The sequence below is a fragment of the Rhinolophus sinicus genome, linkage group LG09, assembly GCF_036562045.2.
Source record: "Rhinolophus sinicus isolate RSC01 linkage group LG09, ASM3656204v1, whole genome shotgun sequence".
Classification (NCBI taxonomy): domain Eukaryota; kingdom Metazoa; phylum Chordata; class Mammalia; order Chiroptera; family Rhinolophidae; genus Rhinolophus; species Rhinolophus sinicus.
Window position 1 is genome coordinate 50,834,111 of NC_133758.1, and position 19,526 is coordinate 50,853,636.

The window sequence follows — 19,526 nt, forward strand, 5'->3', positions numbered from 1 at the left end:
CCCCTGGTGTGTGTGTGTGTGTGTGTGTGTGTGTGTGTGTGTGTGTTTACAGTGGAATATTTTTCAGCCATTAAAAAAGGAAGTACTGCCATTTGTGACAACATGGATGAATCTTTACTACATTATGCTAACGAAATAAGCCAGACAGAAAGAAAAATAATAAATACTGTGATCACTCTTACATACGTACGTGGAATCTAAAAACATTGAACTCACAGAAGCAGAAAGTGGAATGGTAGCTGCCAGGGGATGGAAAATGGGGGGAAATGGGGAGATGTTGGTCAAAAAGCACAAACTTTTAGCTATAAGATAAATAAGTTCTGGGAATCTAATGTACAGCATGGTGACTCTAGTTAATAGTGCTGTATTGTAGTACTTCAAATTTGTGAAGAGAGTAGATCTTGTGTTGTCACCACTTGACTATGTGAGTTGATGGATGTGTTAATTACCTTGATTGTGGTAATCATTTCACAGTGTAGACGCATATCTTCATTATTGTACATCTTAAATATATGTAATTTTTGTCAATTATACCTCAATAAAGATGGGGGGGAGTGATGAGAGCAGACATTCTTGCCTCATTGTTGATGTTAAGAAAGTATTCAGCTTCCTTCTATTAGGCTCCTGAGAATTGTCATTAATGGGTGTTAAATTTCATCAAACTTTTTTTGTATGTCTGTTGAGGTGTTTGTTTTCTTTTTGGTTTTAGTCTGTTAAGACAGTAAATTACTTAGATTGATTTTCACACGTTAAGCTGACCTTGAGTTCCTGAGGTAAATCCTAGTTGGTCATGATGTATTATCTTTTTTATATATAGTTAGATTTGATTTGCTAATATTTTGTTGAGGATTATATATATATATATATATATATATATATATATATATATATATATAATCATAAGGTATATTTGTAGGTTTCTCATAAAAGACTTATTCTGGTTTTGGTACCATGGTATTTATTGATGGCCTCAAAACGTTTCTTTCTCATTCCTTTTTCAGGAAAGTTTATGTAAAATTTCCTTACATGTTTTGTGGAATGCCCCGTTGAAGTCATCTGGGCCTGGAGGTTTTTCTTTAAAGTACGAAATCAATATCTTTAACAGATATTGAGCTATTGAGATTATGTTTTCTTCAGTAAGCTTTAATATTAGAGTGTGCCTTTCAAGGAATTTCATTTAATTAGTTGGATTTATTTATGTAAAGTTGTTTATAATATTCCCTTATTATCCTTCATGGGTTTATAGGATCTATAGTGATGTTTTCTCTTTCGTTGTTGATTTTACTTGTGTAGGTCTTCTTTGTTTTATTTCTAATAGGTTTGGCTAGAGATGTATAAGTTGATCTTTTTTAAAAAAACAGTTTTCAGATAAATTGATTTGTCTTTCATTTTTAATTTGGATATATTCCTACTACCTTTCTATAATGATTCTGGTTTAATTTTTTTATTGTGTGAGAATAAACTTTGTATGATGTTAATTATTTTGTTTATTAATTTGTTTATGCCCCATGATGGGGCCTGTCTTGTTGTATAGTCTGTGTGCCCTTGTGAAGAACGAGTATTCAACTGTTGGGCAGATTTTTCTGTAATTGTCAATTAAATTCGATCAATTTTGGCGTTTTTTCAGTTCTTTTATATCCTTGCTCATTTCCTGTCTTAGTGAGAGCACTCGAAGCCTCCAACTGTAATTATGAATTTGTTTTTTTTTCCTTCTGTCAGTTTTGCCAGTTTTTGCTTATTTGGAAGCTCTGTTGTTAGTTGCATACACGGTTAGTGAACTGACCTTTTCTCAATATGTGATATCTAATGTTCTTTTTGCTCTGAGATCTGTTATGTCTTATATTAATATAGTTTCTCCAGTTTTCCTTTTATTCATTTATGGCCCTTTTTATTCTTTTAACCATATATTGTTAGTAGCATACAGTCTGGCTATTTTTTCCCATCCATCTGACAATCTGTCTTTTAATTGGTATGTTTAAACCATTTGCATTTCATATGAATATTGCTGTATTTGGATTTAGGGCTATTATATGTTATTTGCAATACTTTTTATATTGTGGTAAAAACACAAAACAGAAAATTTACCATCTTAACCATTTTTAAGCTTAGAGTACAGTAGTGTTAACTAAATGCACATTGTTGCACAACAGATCTCTAGAAATTTTTCGTCTTGCAAAACTGAAACTATACCCGTTAAACAGCAAGTTCCCTTTTTTCCCTCCCCCCTAGTCCCTGGCAACCATCATTCTACTTTCTGTTTCTAAGAGTTTGACTACTTTTGATTTTGATACCTCATGTAAGTGGAATCATTCAGTATATGTCCTGGGACTGGCTTATTTCACTTAGCATAATATCTTCAAAATTCACCTATGTCTTAGCATTTGACAGGATTTCCTCCTTTTTCAAGGCTAAATAGTATTCTATTGTATGTATTTCCACGTTTTCTTTATCCATTCATCTGTCAGTGGACATTTAGATTGCTTCCACCTCTTGGTTACTGTAAATATGCAGTGAACATGGTGGGTATGCAAATATTTCTTTGAAATCCTGTTTTCAATTCTTTTGGATATATATCCAAAAAGTAAGTAATACTGCTGGATCATATGGTAATTCTATTTTTAATTTTTTGAGGAACCTTCGTACTGTTTTCCATAAAGACTCTACCATTTTACATTCCCACGTACAGTGCATTAGGTTCCAGTTTCTCCACATTCTTCAAAACACTTGTAATTTTCTGTGTTTTTGATAGTGGCTATCCTACTTGGTGTGAAGTGATACCTCATTGTCATTTTGATTTGCATTTCCCAGATGATTAATGATGTTAAGCACCGTCTCATATGCTCATCGGCCATTTGTGTATCTTCTTTGGAGGAATTTCTATTCAAGTCCTTTGCAGTTCTTAAATCAGATTATTTGCTTTTTTGTTTCTATTGAGTTCTTTATATACGTGGACATTAAGCCTATTAACATGTTTGCAAATATTTTCTCCCATTCCATGGGTTGCATAAGTTTTTAAGTTTAATGTAGTGCCACTTGTCTAGTTTTGCTTTTTTAAAATTATTTTTATCAGTTACAGTTGGTATTCAGTATTGTTTTATATTAGTTTCAGGTATACAGCATAGTGTTGAGACATCTACATAACTTATGCAGTGATCCCCCGATTAGTATCAAACTGGCACTATACATAGTTGTTGGCACATTATTAACTATATTCTCTATGCTGTGCTTTACATCCTCGTGACTGTTTTGTAACTACCAATTTGTATTTCTTAATCCCTTAATGTTTTTTGACCAGCTGCCCAAACCCCCTCCCCTCTGGAAACCATCAGTTTGTTCTCTGTATCTATGAGTCTGTTTCTGTTTTGTTTGTTTATTTTGTTCTTTAGATTCCACATATAAGTGAGATCATTTGGTATTTGTCTTTCTCTGATTTATTTCATTTAACATAATACCCTCTAGGTCCATCTGTATTGTTGCAGATGGTAAGATTTCATTCTTTTCTTATGGCTGAGGAATATTCCATTGTTCATATGTATCACATCTTTATCCAGTCGTGTATTGATGGACTGGGTTGCTTCCATATCTTGGCTGTTGTAAATAGTTCTGCAGTGAACATAGGGGTGCATGTATCTTTTGGAACTAGTGATTTGGATGCCTTCGGATACATACCCAGTAGTGGAATTGCTGGGTTATAAGGTAGTTCTATTGTTAATATTTTGAGGAACTTCCATGCTGTCTTCCATAGTGGCTGCACCAATTTGCAATCCCACCAACAGTGCTCAAGGGTTTCCTTTTCTCCACATCCATCACCAACACTTGTTTGTTGATTTATTGGTGATGGTCATTCTGACAGGAGTGAGGCCACATCTCATTGTGGTTTTAATTTGTCTTTCTCTGATGATTGATGAAAAGATGTTGAACATCTTTTTTTATAATTAAAGTTTATTGGGGTGACAATTATTAGTAAAGTTACATAGATTTCAGGTGTACAATTCTGTAATATATCACCTATATATCACGCTGTGTATTCACCACCCAGAGTCAGTTCTCCTTCCATCACCATATATTTGATCCCTTTTACCCTCATCTACCACCCCCTCCCTTGCTACCCTCTTTTCATATTTTTTTTTGGCCATGTGTATGTCCTCTTTGGAAAAATGTCTATTCAGGTCCTCTGCCCATTTTTTAATTGGATCTTTTTTTTTTTTTGGTGTTCAGTTGTGTGAGATTTTTTAAATAAATTTTGGATATTGATCCCTTATGAGATGTATCATTGATGAATATCTTCCCCATTCCTTGAGCTGTCTTTGTTTTATTGATGGTTTTCTTTGCTGTGAAAAAAACTTTCATTTGATGTAGTCCCATGTGTTTATTTTTTGTTTCGTTTTCTTTGCGGGAGGAGATAGATGAGAAAAAATACTACTAATAACAATGTCAGAATTTAGTGTCTATATTTTCTTCTAACAGTTTTATGGTTTCAGGTCTTACATTTAAGTCTATAATGCATTTTGAGTTTATTCCTGCGTATAGTGTAAGAAGGTGGTCCAGTTTTCATTTTTTGCATGTATCTGGCAGTTTTTCCAACACCATTTATTGAATAGACTGTCCTAACCCCACTGTGTGTTCTTGCTTTATTTGTCATAGACTAAATGACCATATAGGTGTGGGTTTGTTTCTGGCCTTTCTATTCTGTTTCATTGATCTGTGTGTGTGTGTGTGTGTGTGTGTGTGTGTGTGTGTGTGTGTGTGTGAGTGATATTTATTTAATGCCAGTACCATGCTGTTGTAGCCTTGTAGAGTGGTTTAATATCAGGTAGTGTGCTGCCTCCAATTTTGTTCCAGTGTCTCAAGATTGCTCTGGCTATTCCGGGTCTTTTGTGTTTCCATGTAAATGTTACAATTATTTGTCCTCCTATAAAAAATGCCATTCGTGTTTTGATAGAGATTGCATTGAATCTGTTGATTGCTTTGGATAGTATGGACATTTTAATAATGTTAAGTCTTCCTATCCATGACCACTGTATATGATTCCATTTATTTGTATCTTCAATTTTTTTCTTCAGTGTCCTACAGTGTCTACAGTGTCTACAGTTTTCCGAGTACAGGTCTTTTACCTCCTTGGTTAAATTTATTCCCAGGTATTTTACTTTAATTTCCTGATGCAATTGTAAATGGGATTATTATCTTAATTCCTCTTTCTGACATTTCAGTTTTGGTGTATAATAGTGTAACCGATTTCTGAAAACTGTTTTGTATTCTTCCACATTACTAAATTCATTTATCAGATCTGATAGTATTTTTTTGGTGGACTCTTAAGGATTTTCTATGTATAGTCTCATGCCATCTGCAAATAATAACAGTTTTACTTCTTGCTTTCCGATGAATGCCTTTTATTTCTTGTCTGATTGCTGTACCTAGGACTTCCAATACTATATTGAGTAAAAGACTGGTGGAAGTGGGCATCCTTGTCTTGTTCCTGATGTTAGGAGAATGTGTTCAGCTTTTCCCTGTTGCATATGATGTTAGCTGTGGGTTTATTCTATATAGCCTTTATTATGTTGAGATATGTTTCCTATATTCCCAGTTTGCTAAGAGTATTATAAATGGATGCTGGAGTTTGTCAGATGCTTTTTCTCATGTATTGGTATGATGACATGATTTTTATCTTTCATTTTATTTATGTGGTGTATCACATTAATTGACTTGAGGATATTAAACTAACCTTACATCCCAGGAATAAATCCTACTTGATCATGGTGTATGATCTTTTTAATGTATTGCTGAATTTGGTTTGCTAATTATTTTGTTGAGGATTTTTGCATCCGTGTTTATGAGAAATATCGACCTATAATTTTCTTTTTTTGTAATGTCTTTGGTTTTGGAATCAGGGTAATGGTGGCCTCGTTAAATGAGCTTGGGAGCTTTCCAGCTTCTTGAATTTTTTGGAATAGTTTGAGAGGTGTTAATTCTTTGTATGTTTAATAAAATTTACCTATAGCCATCCGTTCTAGGATTTTGATTGTTGGGATTTTTTTGATTACTGATTTGATTTCATTAGTAGTAATCAGTTGGATCAGATTTTCTGTTTCTTCTTGATTTGGTCTTGGAAGATTGTATGTTTCTAGGATTTTATCCATTTCTTCTAGATTGTCCAGTTTGTTGCATATAATTGCTCATAGTATTTTCTTTAAATTTTTTTGTATTCCTGTGGTCTCGTTCATTTCTGATTTTGTTTGGGTGCTCTCTTTTTTTTTTTCCTTGGTGAGTCTGGTTAAAGGTTTGTCAATTTTATTTATCTTTTCAAAGAATCAGCTCTTGGTTTTATTGATTTATTTTATTTTATTTTTTTTAAGATTCTGTTTTATTTCCACTCTAATCTTCATTTTTTTTCCCCCCTTTTACTCACTTTGGGCTGTCTTTGCTGTTCTTTTTCTAGTTCCTTTAAGTGTAAGGTTAGATCGTTTATTTAAGCTTTTTCTTGTTTCTTGAGGTAGGCCAGTATTGCTGTGAATTTCCCTCTTAGGACTGCTTTCGTTGTGTCCCACAGATTTTGTGTCATTGTTTTCATTTGTCTCAAAGTATATTTGATTTCTTTCTATATGTTGTCATTGACCCCTTCAATATTTAGTAGCATGTTATTTAGCCTCCATGTGTTTGTGTGTTTTTTAGTTTTTCTTCTAGTAATTTATTTCCAGTTTCATACCATTGTAGTCAGAGAAGACACTTGTTATGATTTCAGTATTCTTAAGTTTATTGAGACTTGTTTTGGGCCTAACATTTGGTCTGTCTTAGAAAATGTTCCATGTGTACTTTAGCAGAATATATATTCTGCTGCTTTGGGGTGAAATGCTCTAAAAATTTAAATTCATCTGGTCTAGTGTGTCATTTAAGGCCACTGTTTCCTTGATTTTTCTGTCTGGAAGATCTGTCCATTGGTGTCAATAAGGTGTTAAAATTTTCTACTATGATTGTATTACTGTTGATCTCTCCCTTTATGTTGGTCAGTGTTTGTGCTCCTATGTTGGCTGCACAAATATTTACAAGGGTTATAGCCTCTTGTTTGATCCCTTTATCATTATGTAATAACCTTCTTTGTCTCTTATTATAGTCTTTGTTTTAAAGTCCATTTTATCTGATGTAAGTATTGCTACCCAGCTTTTTTATTTTTCATTTCCATTCACATATAATATCTTTATCCATTCCTTTACTTTTAGTCTGTATGTGTCTTTTGATCTGAAGTGGGTCTCTTGTAGACAGTATATGTATGAGTCTTGTTTTCTTATTCATTCAGCTAACCTATGTCTTTTGATTGGAATATTAAACCCACTTACATTTAACGTGATTATTGATAGGTATATAGTTACTGATTTTTTTTTCATCTTTATGTCCGACACACCGTGCGCGCGCGCACACACACACACACACACACACAAACTTCTTACTGAAGTCCCTTTCACATTTCTTGTAATACTGGTTTGGTGGTGATGAACTCCTTTAGCTTTTTCTTTTCTGGGAAACTTTTTATCTCTCCTTCAATTTTAAATGATAGCCTTCATAGGTATTATTGGTTGTAGGTCCTTGCTTTTCATTAGGTTGAATATTTAGTGCCAGTCACTTCTGGCTTTCAAAGTTTCTGTTGAGAAAACAGCTGACAAACTTAGGGGAGCTCCTTTATAAATTACTAGGTGCCTTTCTCTTGCTGCTTTTAGTATTCTCTCATTGTCTTTAGCCTTTACCGTTTTAATTGGTGTGGCCCTGTTTGGGTTCATCTTTTTTGGGACTCTCTGCGCTATTGTTTTCACCAGGTTAGGAAAGTTTTCAGTTGTTATTTCTAAAAGTAGGTTCTCCCTTTTCTTTCTGGTACTCTGTGATGCAAATGTTGTTACACTTGATGTCCTAGGGGCCCCTTAAACTCCCCTCATTTTTTGGATTTTTATTTATTTATTTGTTTTGTGCTGTTCTGATTTGGTGTATTCTGCTACCTTCTCTTCCAAATCACTGATTTGATCCTCTGTTTCATTTAGTCTGCTGGTGATTCCTTCTAGTGTATTCTTTGTTTCAGTTATTGTATTCTTTGTTTTTGATTGGTTCTTTTTTATGGTTTCTAAGTGCCTTTTTTTTTTTTATTAGTTTCAGGTGCACAAGACAAAGCAAAACTTAGACGTTTATCATTTATATCCCTCACACTGTGTGAAGCCCCCTCCCCCCATCCACTATCCCTCTGTCTAAGTGCCTTTTTATATTCCGTGTGCTGGACCTGGAGGCACATCGGATAGGCCAGGCTGTGAATGCAGGACAGCTCCCACCCATATTGGGCCTAGGGTTGTTCTAGAAAAAGCCCAGGACATTCTGAGGTCTGCTGCTGCCTTCCAGCTCCCATAAGGCTCAGCTGCTGAAAGAGCCTCGGGCAGTGCATGAGTTTGGTGATGTGGTATCTGAGGGAGTCACCAGGGTGAAACAGGAGGTGTTCACCAAGGTAACATAAATTCTGGTTTGGTCCCAGTGCTGAGTATGGAGCTACTTAGCAAAAGTCTCAGAGCACACGGAGGCCAGTCATTGCCCATCTGGAGCCCACGGACCCCCTAGAGTTATCCAAGAAACAGTGCAGTGTGAGCAGGGCTGGCTATTGGGGGAAAGGATCGTCCTGCTTGCACGATTTGGATATCGTTGGTCCCACGGTGGAGTGGGTGGAGTTCACCAGGCCAATGCAGAGTCAGATATGGCTACATATGGGAGGGCTCAACAGAGGAAAGATGGCGCCCGCCTGCCCTCCTGCTAGTTGTACAGGAGGAAGATTCTACACTGGGAAAATGACAACTATTTTTCCCATTCTCCCCCTTCAGCTGCACAACTTAGTCTCTTCCCATATTTCTCTGATTCTTCCCAAGTCACCATACCTCCACCGGAGCCCAGGGTAAGGGCCTGCAAAAGAGGGAATTTGCCCTTTAAGAGAATGTCTGTGTTTATGGCAGCCTTCCATTTCTCCTGGATGGTTGAAATCCCCATTGTTTTTCACAGCCAGATATCGTGTGGGTTCCTCTTCCCGCACCAATACTCGGGGTGCTCAGTGTGGAGCCGGGGTCTCTTCACTCTTCATGGAGGGGTGATCTCCATAGCCAAGATATCCCTCCCGATTCTCAACAGCCACACGTGTGTGGGGCAGGCCTGTTTCATGTTTCTGCCACTCCTGTCTCGATGTGGCTTCTTTATATACCCAGTTATAGGACTTCTGTTGAGTTAGTTTTCAAATGGTTCTCTAGATTTAGTTGAATTTTAATGTGGTCACAAGAGGAGGCAACCAGCGTTTCCTACTCTGCTGTCTTGGATTATTGTTAGGCCTGTTACTGTTTTCTTTGTTCCATCTGTTTTTCAATCCTCAATTTTTCATTTCCTGCCTTGTATTGGATTATTTCTGCATCTTAAAATATTCTATTTTACGTGACTAATTGTCTGAGTTGGCCCACTCTTTCTTCTCAAGTGTGAACTTTCATTTTCAGTAAATCACTTTCGCTTTCCTACAAAAAAATTCCATTTTAAACCAATGACACCCCCATAAATTTAATAAAAACTGTAAATAAATAAAAAATTCCATTTTAATATATTTAATGTCGTTTTTATTATCTCTTTGTATAGTTTGTGTAGTGGTTGTTCTAGTGATTACAGTGTATGTTGTGGGTCCAGAACATAACTGTGTATTACATGCTTAATATTTGTTGATCGAAGTAATATTTTTGGAGTCTAATTGTGATTTTTATTCTTAATGTTGAAATTTTCTAAGTAAAGTTATTGAAAAATAATACAAGCTTTTTTAAACATACGTTCTATTAATATAATATTACTGTCATGTGTAATTTTTTCCAAAAAATATTCATAACACAACTTTGTTCACCAATAACTTTGATGTGCAAAGGACATACTGCTTTATCGTCATAGTGTTGCCTAGGCTACTGCTTGTTGACATTATACAGTTCAATTTTGCTTTGAGTCAGAATTTTTCTGTTATATATGACTCAACTCTTACTCTGTATGATTTAGACAGAGTGCTGTGTTTAAGTGATTCTGTTTATATGGTAATAGTTGAAACAATTAAATGACCCCAAGGTAAATTCTGCCTTTTGTGTGTAGGGTCAAAAAGTTTTATTTCTTCAAGTTGGTTTCCTTTATAAAAATGAAAGGTTTGAACTATTTGAACTCTGGCATTGTTTTTGTTGGATTATAATCTAATTTGGCTATATCCATATTAATCTAGTTTTGATAATTTACAGATTAACTTAATTCATTTAAGGGATATTTGGTTATCTGTCAAAACCAAACAAATTTTAAAGCACCAGTAGAACAATTTGAAGAACATGCAAAATTTTACTAATCCTCTGTTCAAGGTATCTGAGTATTAATTCACATAGATACTAGAATGTAGCTTTCTTGGACCTATAAATCTATTTATAGGAAATTTATAGAATGAAATAGTTAAAATTAGGCTTCTCGTTCTGCTTGTTGTTAAGGTTCAAGTCCTGCTCCTGTTGACCCGCAGCCTCAGTCTAGCCCAGTAGTGCGCAGCTGAGCTTTCTGTGATAATAGAAACATTGTACATCTACACTGTATAGAGTGGTAGCTACTTAATTTAATTACTTTAACTTTGAACAACCACATGTAGTTTATAGGTAATCATACAACAACACAGGTGTAAAAGCTTATACCTAAGCATAAGCTTCTAAGAGGGTTCTTGTCCTATTAAGTCAGCTTGCAGAGCAGGAGACAGAAGGCTGAACAAATTGTAAAGAAAATGATACATGAAGTAATAATTATAGTACAATATGATAAGGATTAAATCAATGAGTAGGTTGATAGAATCACTAAATGCCTGGGAATATCTGGGAGTTCAGTGAAGGATAATAAACCACTCCAGAGATTTTAAGTAGGAAGGGTTTAATTAATTTAAATTAATTAAAAATAGAATTAAATGTAAAATTACCAATCAAACCTATCAGGTTCTTGGTTGGATGTTTACAAATAACTGGCAGACCAATGCCGAGCTACCAGAGAATCTATTAGGAGTTTCTACCTCTAGAGCCAGGCTGGAATGACTAACCCTTTGCCACTGCTTCCACTTCGGCTGTTTCTGATTACCCAAAAAACTGATTATTAGTCTAAAGAAGGTGGGAAGAAATATAAAAGTAGTTCTCTTTTTTCCTGTTCAGTGACAACCTGAGTGGACTTGAACAAGAGAACTTTAATTAGAAGCTCATATTGTTCAGTGAAAACTTATATAGGTTACGATAGCCTCTCTGAGAAAATAAATTATGGAGACAGAGAAAACCAAACTACACTATTGCAAATTGCATAAACAGTAGGTTTTATTGTGTGTGTATACAAATAATCCTTATATATCTATTCTTTACAGATCCACGATGAGAAGACTGATAAAAGAAGAAGCTAGCTGAAGAGCTATAAGATGCCCAAATCTGGGTTCACAAAACCAGTTCAGAGTGAAAATTCTGACAGTGACAGCAATATGGTAGAAAAACCATATGGAAGAAAGGTATATGATTATACTAAAGATTTGTTGACCCTTTTGGAACTTGGAAAAGTTCCCAATTTAGTATTTTTAGTAATTACTCATAAAATAAGCAGTGTGAATGCCAGATAAATCCAAACCATTTGTCTAAGTCTTTTAGAAATAAATTCGATTCCTGTGGATGAAGATTATTTTTCATTCCCTGAGATAACACAATTACTAAGATCACACGATTACTTAAGAGATAATCATTGAAATAGGGGGAAATACAAGACCTCACAGTCATTTGGCATTTCTCCACCCCCTGACCCCTAGGAGCAAAATACACATGCACAGTAGCAATTCCATTTTCCATGTCTGTAACTTTGGGTAAATTTATATAACTTTTCCAATCTTAGAGTCTCTCTTTCTCTCTATCCCTGTAATAGAGGACAATGATGCTTTATAGAATTGTTGTGACAGTCAAATGATATAAGTATTGTGCTTAATACAATGCTTGGTACACAGTGCTCAGTTAATGTTAACAGTTTTTGTTAGTTGCAAGACCTGTGATTCTTTTTATATCTATTCTTCACTCCCATTTGATTCCGACTCTCAAAACCTTGTATACTCTGCAGTTGTCTCCTAACTGGTTTCACTATCGCTAGTCTCTCCTTTATCTAGTTAGTCTTACACATTATCTTTGATTTTTTTTTTTCCTTTTAAGTCTTCTTTCCCTTTAAGCCATTTTCTTGTTAAAGGACTCTGAAATTCTTCCAGTGTTTGGCTAACATGAGTAAAACTGCTATGAACATGTGTATACAAATCTTTTCTTTAACAGTTTTATTGAGGTGTAATTTATATACCATAAAATTCACCCATTTAATGTATAATTCAGTGATTTTTGGTAAACTTAACAGAGTTGTGCAGTCATCATCACAATCCAGTTTAGAATATTTCTATCCTTGCTAAAAGATTCTCCTGTCCATTTATAGTCAGTCTGTTCCATCCCAAGCCTCAGACAATCCTAAATCTGCTTTCAAAATCAGGAAGTGTAACATTTCAACTTGCTTTTCAAAAGTTATTTTGGCAATTCAGGATCCTTTACACTTCCATATGAGTTTTAGGACTAGCTTGTCAGTTTTTGCAAAAAAAATGCCTGCTGGGCTTGTATTGAATCAGTACATTGAATCTATAGGTCACTTTGAGTAGTATTGCCGTCTTAACAATATGTCTTCCAATCCATCCCCACAGAATATCTCTCCATTAATTTAGATAGTTTCTCTGAGTAATGCTTTGTAGTTTTAAGTGTACAAATCTTGCGTTTCACTTGTTAAATTGTTCATATTTTATTCTCTTGGACACTATAGTAGGTAATTTCATTCTGGATTTTTCATGGCTAGTATATAGAAATGCAATTGATTTTTATATAGTGATCTTGTATCCTATGACCTTACTAAATGCATTTATTGATTCCAAAACTTTGTGGATTCCTGAGAATTTTCTACATGTAGGATGATGTCATCTGCATCTAAAGATAATTTTACTTCTTTCCCAATATGGATACTTTTATTTCTTTTTTTCTTTTTTTTAATTTTTATTTATTTATTTATTTTTTAAATTAGTTTCAGGTGCACAAGACAAAGCAAAACTTAGACGTTTATCATTTATATCCCTCACACTGTGTGAACCCCCCTCCCCCCATCCACTATCCCTCTGTACGTTCCCAAAACCTCTCACCTACCCCAGTCAGGATGGCTATCATCGATACTTTTATTTCTTGATGATTGTACTGGTAATCTCTGCCTTTTTGTTAGTGTTTAATCTACTCACATTTAATGTAATTATTGATTTATATCTGTTGTTTTGCTCTTTGTTCTTTTATTTCATATCTTTTTGTTTCTGTCACATCTATGATACCATTTTAAAAAATATTTTCAGTGTAAATTTAAATTTTTGTGGTTTTCTTCAAAGTATGTTCCTTGAATTATCTTAAATTGTTGATCTAGGGATTATAACATACACTCTTAATTACTACAGGTTAATGTTGATTTAATTCCAATATAGCTCCATTTCCTCCCCTTCCTTTGTGTTAATCTATGTAATATAGTTTATATGTATATTTGTTATTAACCCAACCACAGAATGTTATAATTATTGTTTATACAATTTTACCTCTTAAATAAGAGAAGAAAAGAGAAATTATATTTATACAGTTTTTTGTTTTTACCTACAAATTTACCAATTTGGGCAATTTAAATTTTTTCCTATGGATTCAAGTTATTGTTTGGTGTCATTTCCTTACAGTCTATAAGAATTTTCCTTAGTATTTACTATAAGACATCTTCATCCATGTTTTCTCTCACTCTTCATTGATCTAGGAATATCTTGATTTTGCCATTTTTAAAAACAGTTTTATTAAGATATAATTCCCATACCATACAATTTACTCCTTCAAAGTGTATGATTCAGTAGTTTTTAGTGTATTTACAGAGTTGTGCAATCATCACTATCAATTTTAGCACGTTTTCACCCAATAAAAGAAACCCTATGTACCCATTAGCAGTCACTCCCCATCCTGTCCCCAATTTCCACAGCCCTGGGTAGCCACCCAATCTACTTTCTGTCTATGTAGGTTTGCTTATTGATATTTCATATAAATGAAGTTATGCAGTAGATTTGTCTTTCATGGCTGCCTTTATTTTCAAAGGATAGTTTGTTGGATGCTAAAATTCTTAGTTAACTTTTTTCTTTTATTAAATTGAATATATCATCCCACTTTCTTGCTTTAACTGTTTCTGATGAGAATTTTGTACCTTTGTCCTGATTATAAATTTTTTGTTATTGCTGTTCTCTTTTGTCTTTAAACAGTTTGACTGTACTGTGTTTAGGATCACTTTGTGTTTGTCTTATGTGAGGTTTGTTGAGCTTCCTGGATCTGTAGAGTAATGCTGTTTTATGAGATTTGGGATGTTTAATTTACCAATTTTTGGGGTGGGGGGCATCTCATATCTGCTATTGAACATATCTAGTACATTTTCAGTTACTGTTTTCAAATCCTGTATTTCCATTTTTCCCTTTTTGTAATTTTTTTTATTGATATTCTCTATATGATGTCATTGTTGTCATATTTTTAATTCATTAAACATTGTTTAATTTCTTTATTTCTATCAACTCTGTCAAATTTAGTATCTGGGCCCATTCAGAGAAGTTTCTATTGAATACTTTTTCTTTCCTTTTTTGTATATCTTAATTTTCATTGAAAACTGGACAATTTAGGTCATATATTGTAGTAGTTGTGGGTTCTCATTATTTCCCACCTGAAAGTTGTAATTTTTGCTAGGTTTCTATTTTGTTTGTTTGTTTTTAGTAAAATGTCAGGTGTTTACAGTATTTGTCACAACCATCGGTGTCTGTTTTTTTCTTTTTCTTTTTTAGTCTTGCTTCCTAGGGATTGCCCTTATAGCTACATAGAAAAGTCAGCAGCCATTGATTGGTCAGATGTTGTACTCAGACATCATGATCCAGTAAGACTTTCTTTTCACCTTCTGCTGGCAGATCTCTGTGTGTGTTGGGAGGTGCATTCAGTGTTCAGGTATTTTTCATGTCTACCCTGGCATTTACTTTCTGCTGGGCTTACCCAGATTTTCCTTATGCAGCCTCCTAGTCAGCTAAGATTGTATACATCTCCTGTGGATGTACATGCAATCTCCTAGTCAGTGAAGGATATATGAAGAGCTTAATATGCTTAGGTCTTCCCCGCATATTTACATGCCTGGCTGCTTCCCGGTCAGCCAGGGATGTGTGGCAATCTTATCTAGCACTCTGTATGTCTCTCTCATTTCTGCAGTCTCCCAGTTAAATTTCTGACTTATCCATCAGCTGCTGCTCCCCAACAGCAGGACCACAACCTTAGAGTAATAGAACTGTTTTTCCACCCTCTGTTTCCTACCTTGTTTGCTATTTTTATCAACAGTGCTGCTGGATGTGGGTTTTTAGCCCTCAACACCAACACCAATCCAGGTCGACACTCTCGCAGCAAAGATACTGGTTTTCACCACCAGCCCCACCCTGGTAGTAGCACTTTATGTAAACTAAACATTGGCCAGGGAATAAGAGCAATCCCAGGCAAAAAAGCCAAAGATTCTCACTGTTCTTATCTGTAGTTCAGTTTTTCTCGAAAATGCTTCTCAATTTGTTGTTTACTTTTCTTCAATTTCTAAAGCCTTGAAATGGTTGTTTTGTCCAGGTTTATCGTTGTTTCTTGGGAAGATAAATTGCCAGTATCTCCATTCCACCATAAAGTTTCCCCAAATGTATTCTAATGTGACAAATCTTAAGGAGATTGACATCATTAATTTATTCATTTTATCCAACAAACCTTACATGGGATTCCTGTTGTGTTCTTCTGGCCCTGTACATCCCCCAAAATGGTCTCAGGGACTGTACTTTGAGAATTTCTGTACCATTGTAAGATGCATACTAATGAAAGTATTGAGTGTACAATGATAAGAGAAAAAGGAGAAAAGCAGTCAATTTTAAGAGGTTCGGGGATGGTCTTACAATAGAAAAGATACTTAATCTGGATTCTGCACGATGAATGAGTGTATGACCAATAGGAAAGTAGGAACAAAAGGTTGTCCAAGCAGAAGCTGTAAAAAAGACATGAATCTGTACGTAGTGCCTATGAGATACAATGTAGCCTATGAAGGGTGTAAAGTAGGTGATGAGCATTAAACAGGGGCCAGTTTATTTTGGCCTGTGTGCCTTGCTAAGGATCTTGGAATTTATTTGTAGCCATCAATCTAGAAGGGAAGAGCCATAGAAACCAGTCAGAGTGTTTTTTAAAAATACAAGTAAAAGCCAGTCTGGACAGTAGTTGTGGGGATGGAGAAAAGTTGGCAGATCTAAAAAATGTTGAATGAATTAAACTTACTGGTATATGTAGTCTGGGTCCACTCAGGTTGATTGGATGTTTCCTGAGAGGGAATTCAGGGAAAGGAACCGGTTGTTTTGAGAAGAATGTTTGGTTTGTACTTGTCGAGTTGAGTTGACCATCAGAACACCAAAGTAGAAGTATTAGTAGGCAGTTAGATATGAATCTAGCATTCAAAACAGCTAGATTGAAGTAAATATATGAGGATTTGTGGAAGAGTAACCTATAGGTATGGAGATGCCACCCCAAGAGTGGGGCAAGAGTGGATGAGAGTGTACCCTGAGGAATTCAACTATTTTAAGGGGAATCGAGACACACAGAGTGAAGAGGACAGAGAAACAGGAGAGATTACACAGAGAAGAGTGGCCAAGGGAATCTATGCCAAGTGCCACAGAGGTTAATAGGAAAAATGAGGCCATTGCATGTTGTCAGTTGAGACAACTTAAAATGACCTTGGAAAAGTAATTTTAGTAGCGTGGGGACAAAATACAGTGTTAGATTTGAGGAAACAATTAGAATTTGTATTTCTAAATGTTCAAATGTAGTAAAGGTTACATCTGTGAAATTATACCTGGTGCTTGATGTTACTTTTGGAGTTTGAATGTATAAAGCTAAACTTGCTGAAGATTTTATTCTTACTATGTAAATACTTTGTACATGTCTTTTGAAAGCCTCCACTAAATATACAGAAGTGCCTGAGCATTGCCGTCATAAAAGTGTGATTTCTTAAAAGTGTAGAGACAAGAGCAAAAAGCAACACACTTTTCACTAGTATATTTCTATTAAAAACATGGTTTAGGACAGCTAGATGGCTCAGTTGGTTAGAGCGTGAGCTCTGAACAACAGGGTTGCTGGTTCATTTCCCATATGGGCCAGTGAGCTGCGCCCTCCACAACTAGATTGAAGACTACTAGTTGCCGCTGAGCTGCTGGAGGGGCGGCCGGATGGCTCAGTAGGTTAGAGCGCAAGCTCTCAACAACAAGGTTGCTGGTTCAATTCCCACATAGGATGGTGGGCTGTGCCCCCTGCAACTAAAGATTGAAAACGGCAACTGGACTTGGAGCTGAGCTGCGCCCTCCACAACTAGATTGAAGGACGACGACTTGGAGCTGATGGGCCCTGGAGAAACACACTGTTCCCCAATATTCTCCAATAAAAAAAAAAGTAGAGCAAAAAACACGGTTTAGGTAAATTAAGGATACTTACTAATCACTAGATTTATAACGTAAGTAGGAAGGATGTATACAAACTACTAGATTCCTCATTTATTATTAACTTTGGCCTTATCTAAAGGGATTTCTTTAACTATTAAGTATCTGTTTAATCATTCAATATTTTTTCAAGATTACATGCTCTTCTCAGGCAATATACATGATGCTTACTGTCCTGTTTTGGGATTTTCAAGCAGCTTGATATCAAAAGTTGTTGTTAGAAATAATTTTGTTCAGTTTTTAATAGATATTTGACTGCTTGTACCTTAAAAGAGGAAGGGCCATAATTTCCATACCAAATTTCCTGCTTATAGACCATGTTACTGTTGCAGCTTGTAACAAAATGATGGGAGGGTAGGAGAGAAGAAGGCGTGACCATATTATTCACCTATATATTTACAAAGCATAATCTCATGCTTATCTTTTAGTGAGTGATTGGCATTGAAGCTAGCCTCTACCTTTTGCTGAGTTTTTTTCTTCCAATAAAATGTTAGGACTGTTACTGTTATGAGCCTAAATTAATAAAATCTGGACCAAAATTTAATTTCTTAAATGCATTTAAATAGAGCATAAGTTTAAATAATACATTCTATGGCAATATACTTTTTCTGTAAAGTGCTTTCATTACCTCGTTAAATATTTCAATAGGGGTTCACCAAAAATATCTACTTACAATTTTTCAAATATTTTATCCTTTCACTGCTAATCTGTCGGATTTTTTTTTCCTATTGGTTTTGGTTTAGACAAACAAATGAGAAACAGAAACTCATAGACACGGACAATAGTTTAGTGGTTGCCAGAGGGTAAGGGGGGTGGGGGGGGAGGTGAGGGTAAGGGGGATCGAATATATGGTGATGGAAGAACTGACTCTGGGTGATGAACATACAATGGGATTTATAGATGATGTAATACAGAATTGTACACCTGAAATCTATGTAATTTTACTAACAATTGTCACCCCAATAAATTTAATTAAAAAAAAAAAAAAAAAGAGAAATTTTTCCACTGCAGTTTTTAGTGATGAATTAGTATTTACAACTTGGAAAGCAAAATCTTTCATAAAACCTATGATAATGTAATTCATAAAGTGTGAGAATTTATGTTAATCATTTAACCGTCTAATAAGTAGCTCTGTCCTGTCCTTTTCATTATCAATATATTGTAGTTCAGATCTTCATTATCTTCTATCCAAGTGATAATCGAGACTTTTTTTTTTTTTAAATTTTTTATTGGGGAACACTTTCTCCAGGGCCCATCAGCTCCAAGTCGTTGTCTTCAATCTGGTTGCGGAGGGCGCAGCTCACTGGCCTATGTGGGAATCATACCACCAACCCTGTTATGCAGAGCTTGTGCTCTAACCAACAGCCATCTGGCCACCCCTTGAGACATTTTTTTATTCAAGTAATACAATACATGGTCATTGTAGAAAAATTAGTACACATAAGAATAATGAAAATAAAAATGGTCTTGTCAAAAACTGTGCAAGAGCTGAGATTTACTCTACCCTACTTGAAAGCTAATCAGTTTCATGGATGCTGGCAGAAGATGTGAGACTCCTGGGTCAGATATAAAAGAAAGTTTATTTCTTATAGCAATGGCAATAGCCATATATCAGCATTTGTGGCTGTTCCCTGAGCCCTGTTACTCACAAAGGGATGCAGGGAGGGCCAAGTGACAACTACACGTATAGTGGGTTGTATTACAGGAGAGGAACCGTATATCTTTAATAATGGGCAGTAAGTCTACTTGACCTTTGCCCCAAAGGGAGAAATTATTTATTATACTAAAGGGTAAATAGACCTGCCCTTTGCTCCAGAGGGAGATGCTGTGTCTTCCAAGGCTATTCTCTATACAGATATCCTTGAAAAGGTAGTCCAGAACAAAG

General features: G+C 35.3%; 1 protein-coding gene across 6 annotated transcripts in view; it reads left to right on the plus strand.

Annotated features, from left to right (window-relative positions):
• Positions 1–19,526, plus strand: part of ANKRD12 (ankyrin repeat domain 12) — a 135,662-nt gene that overhangs the window by 21,504 nt on the left and 94,632 nt on the right. For 5 of the 6 annotated variants that reach the window (XM_019712593.2, XM_019712592.2, XM_074340357.1 and 2 more), the window contains exon 2: positions 11,402–11,539. The exons of the other annotated variant lie outside the window; for it this stretch is intronic. In XM_019712593.2, the coding sequence (XP_019568152.2) occupies positions 11,453–11,539 (87 nt within the window). In that variant the 5' untranslated portion in view covers positions 11,402–11,452. The remainder of the gene's footprint in view (positions 1–11,401; positions 11,540–19,526) is intronic. 6 annotated transcript variants of the gene reach the window in all.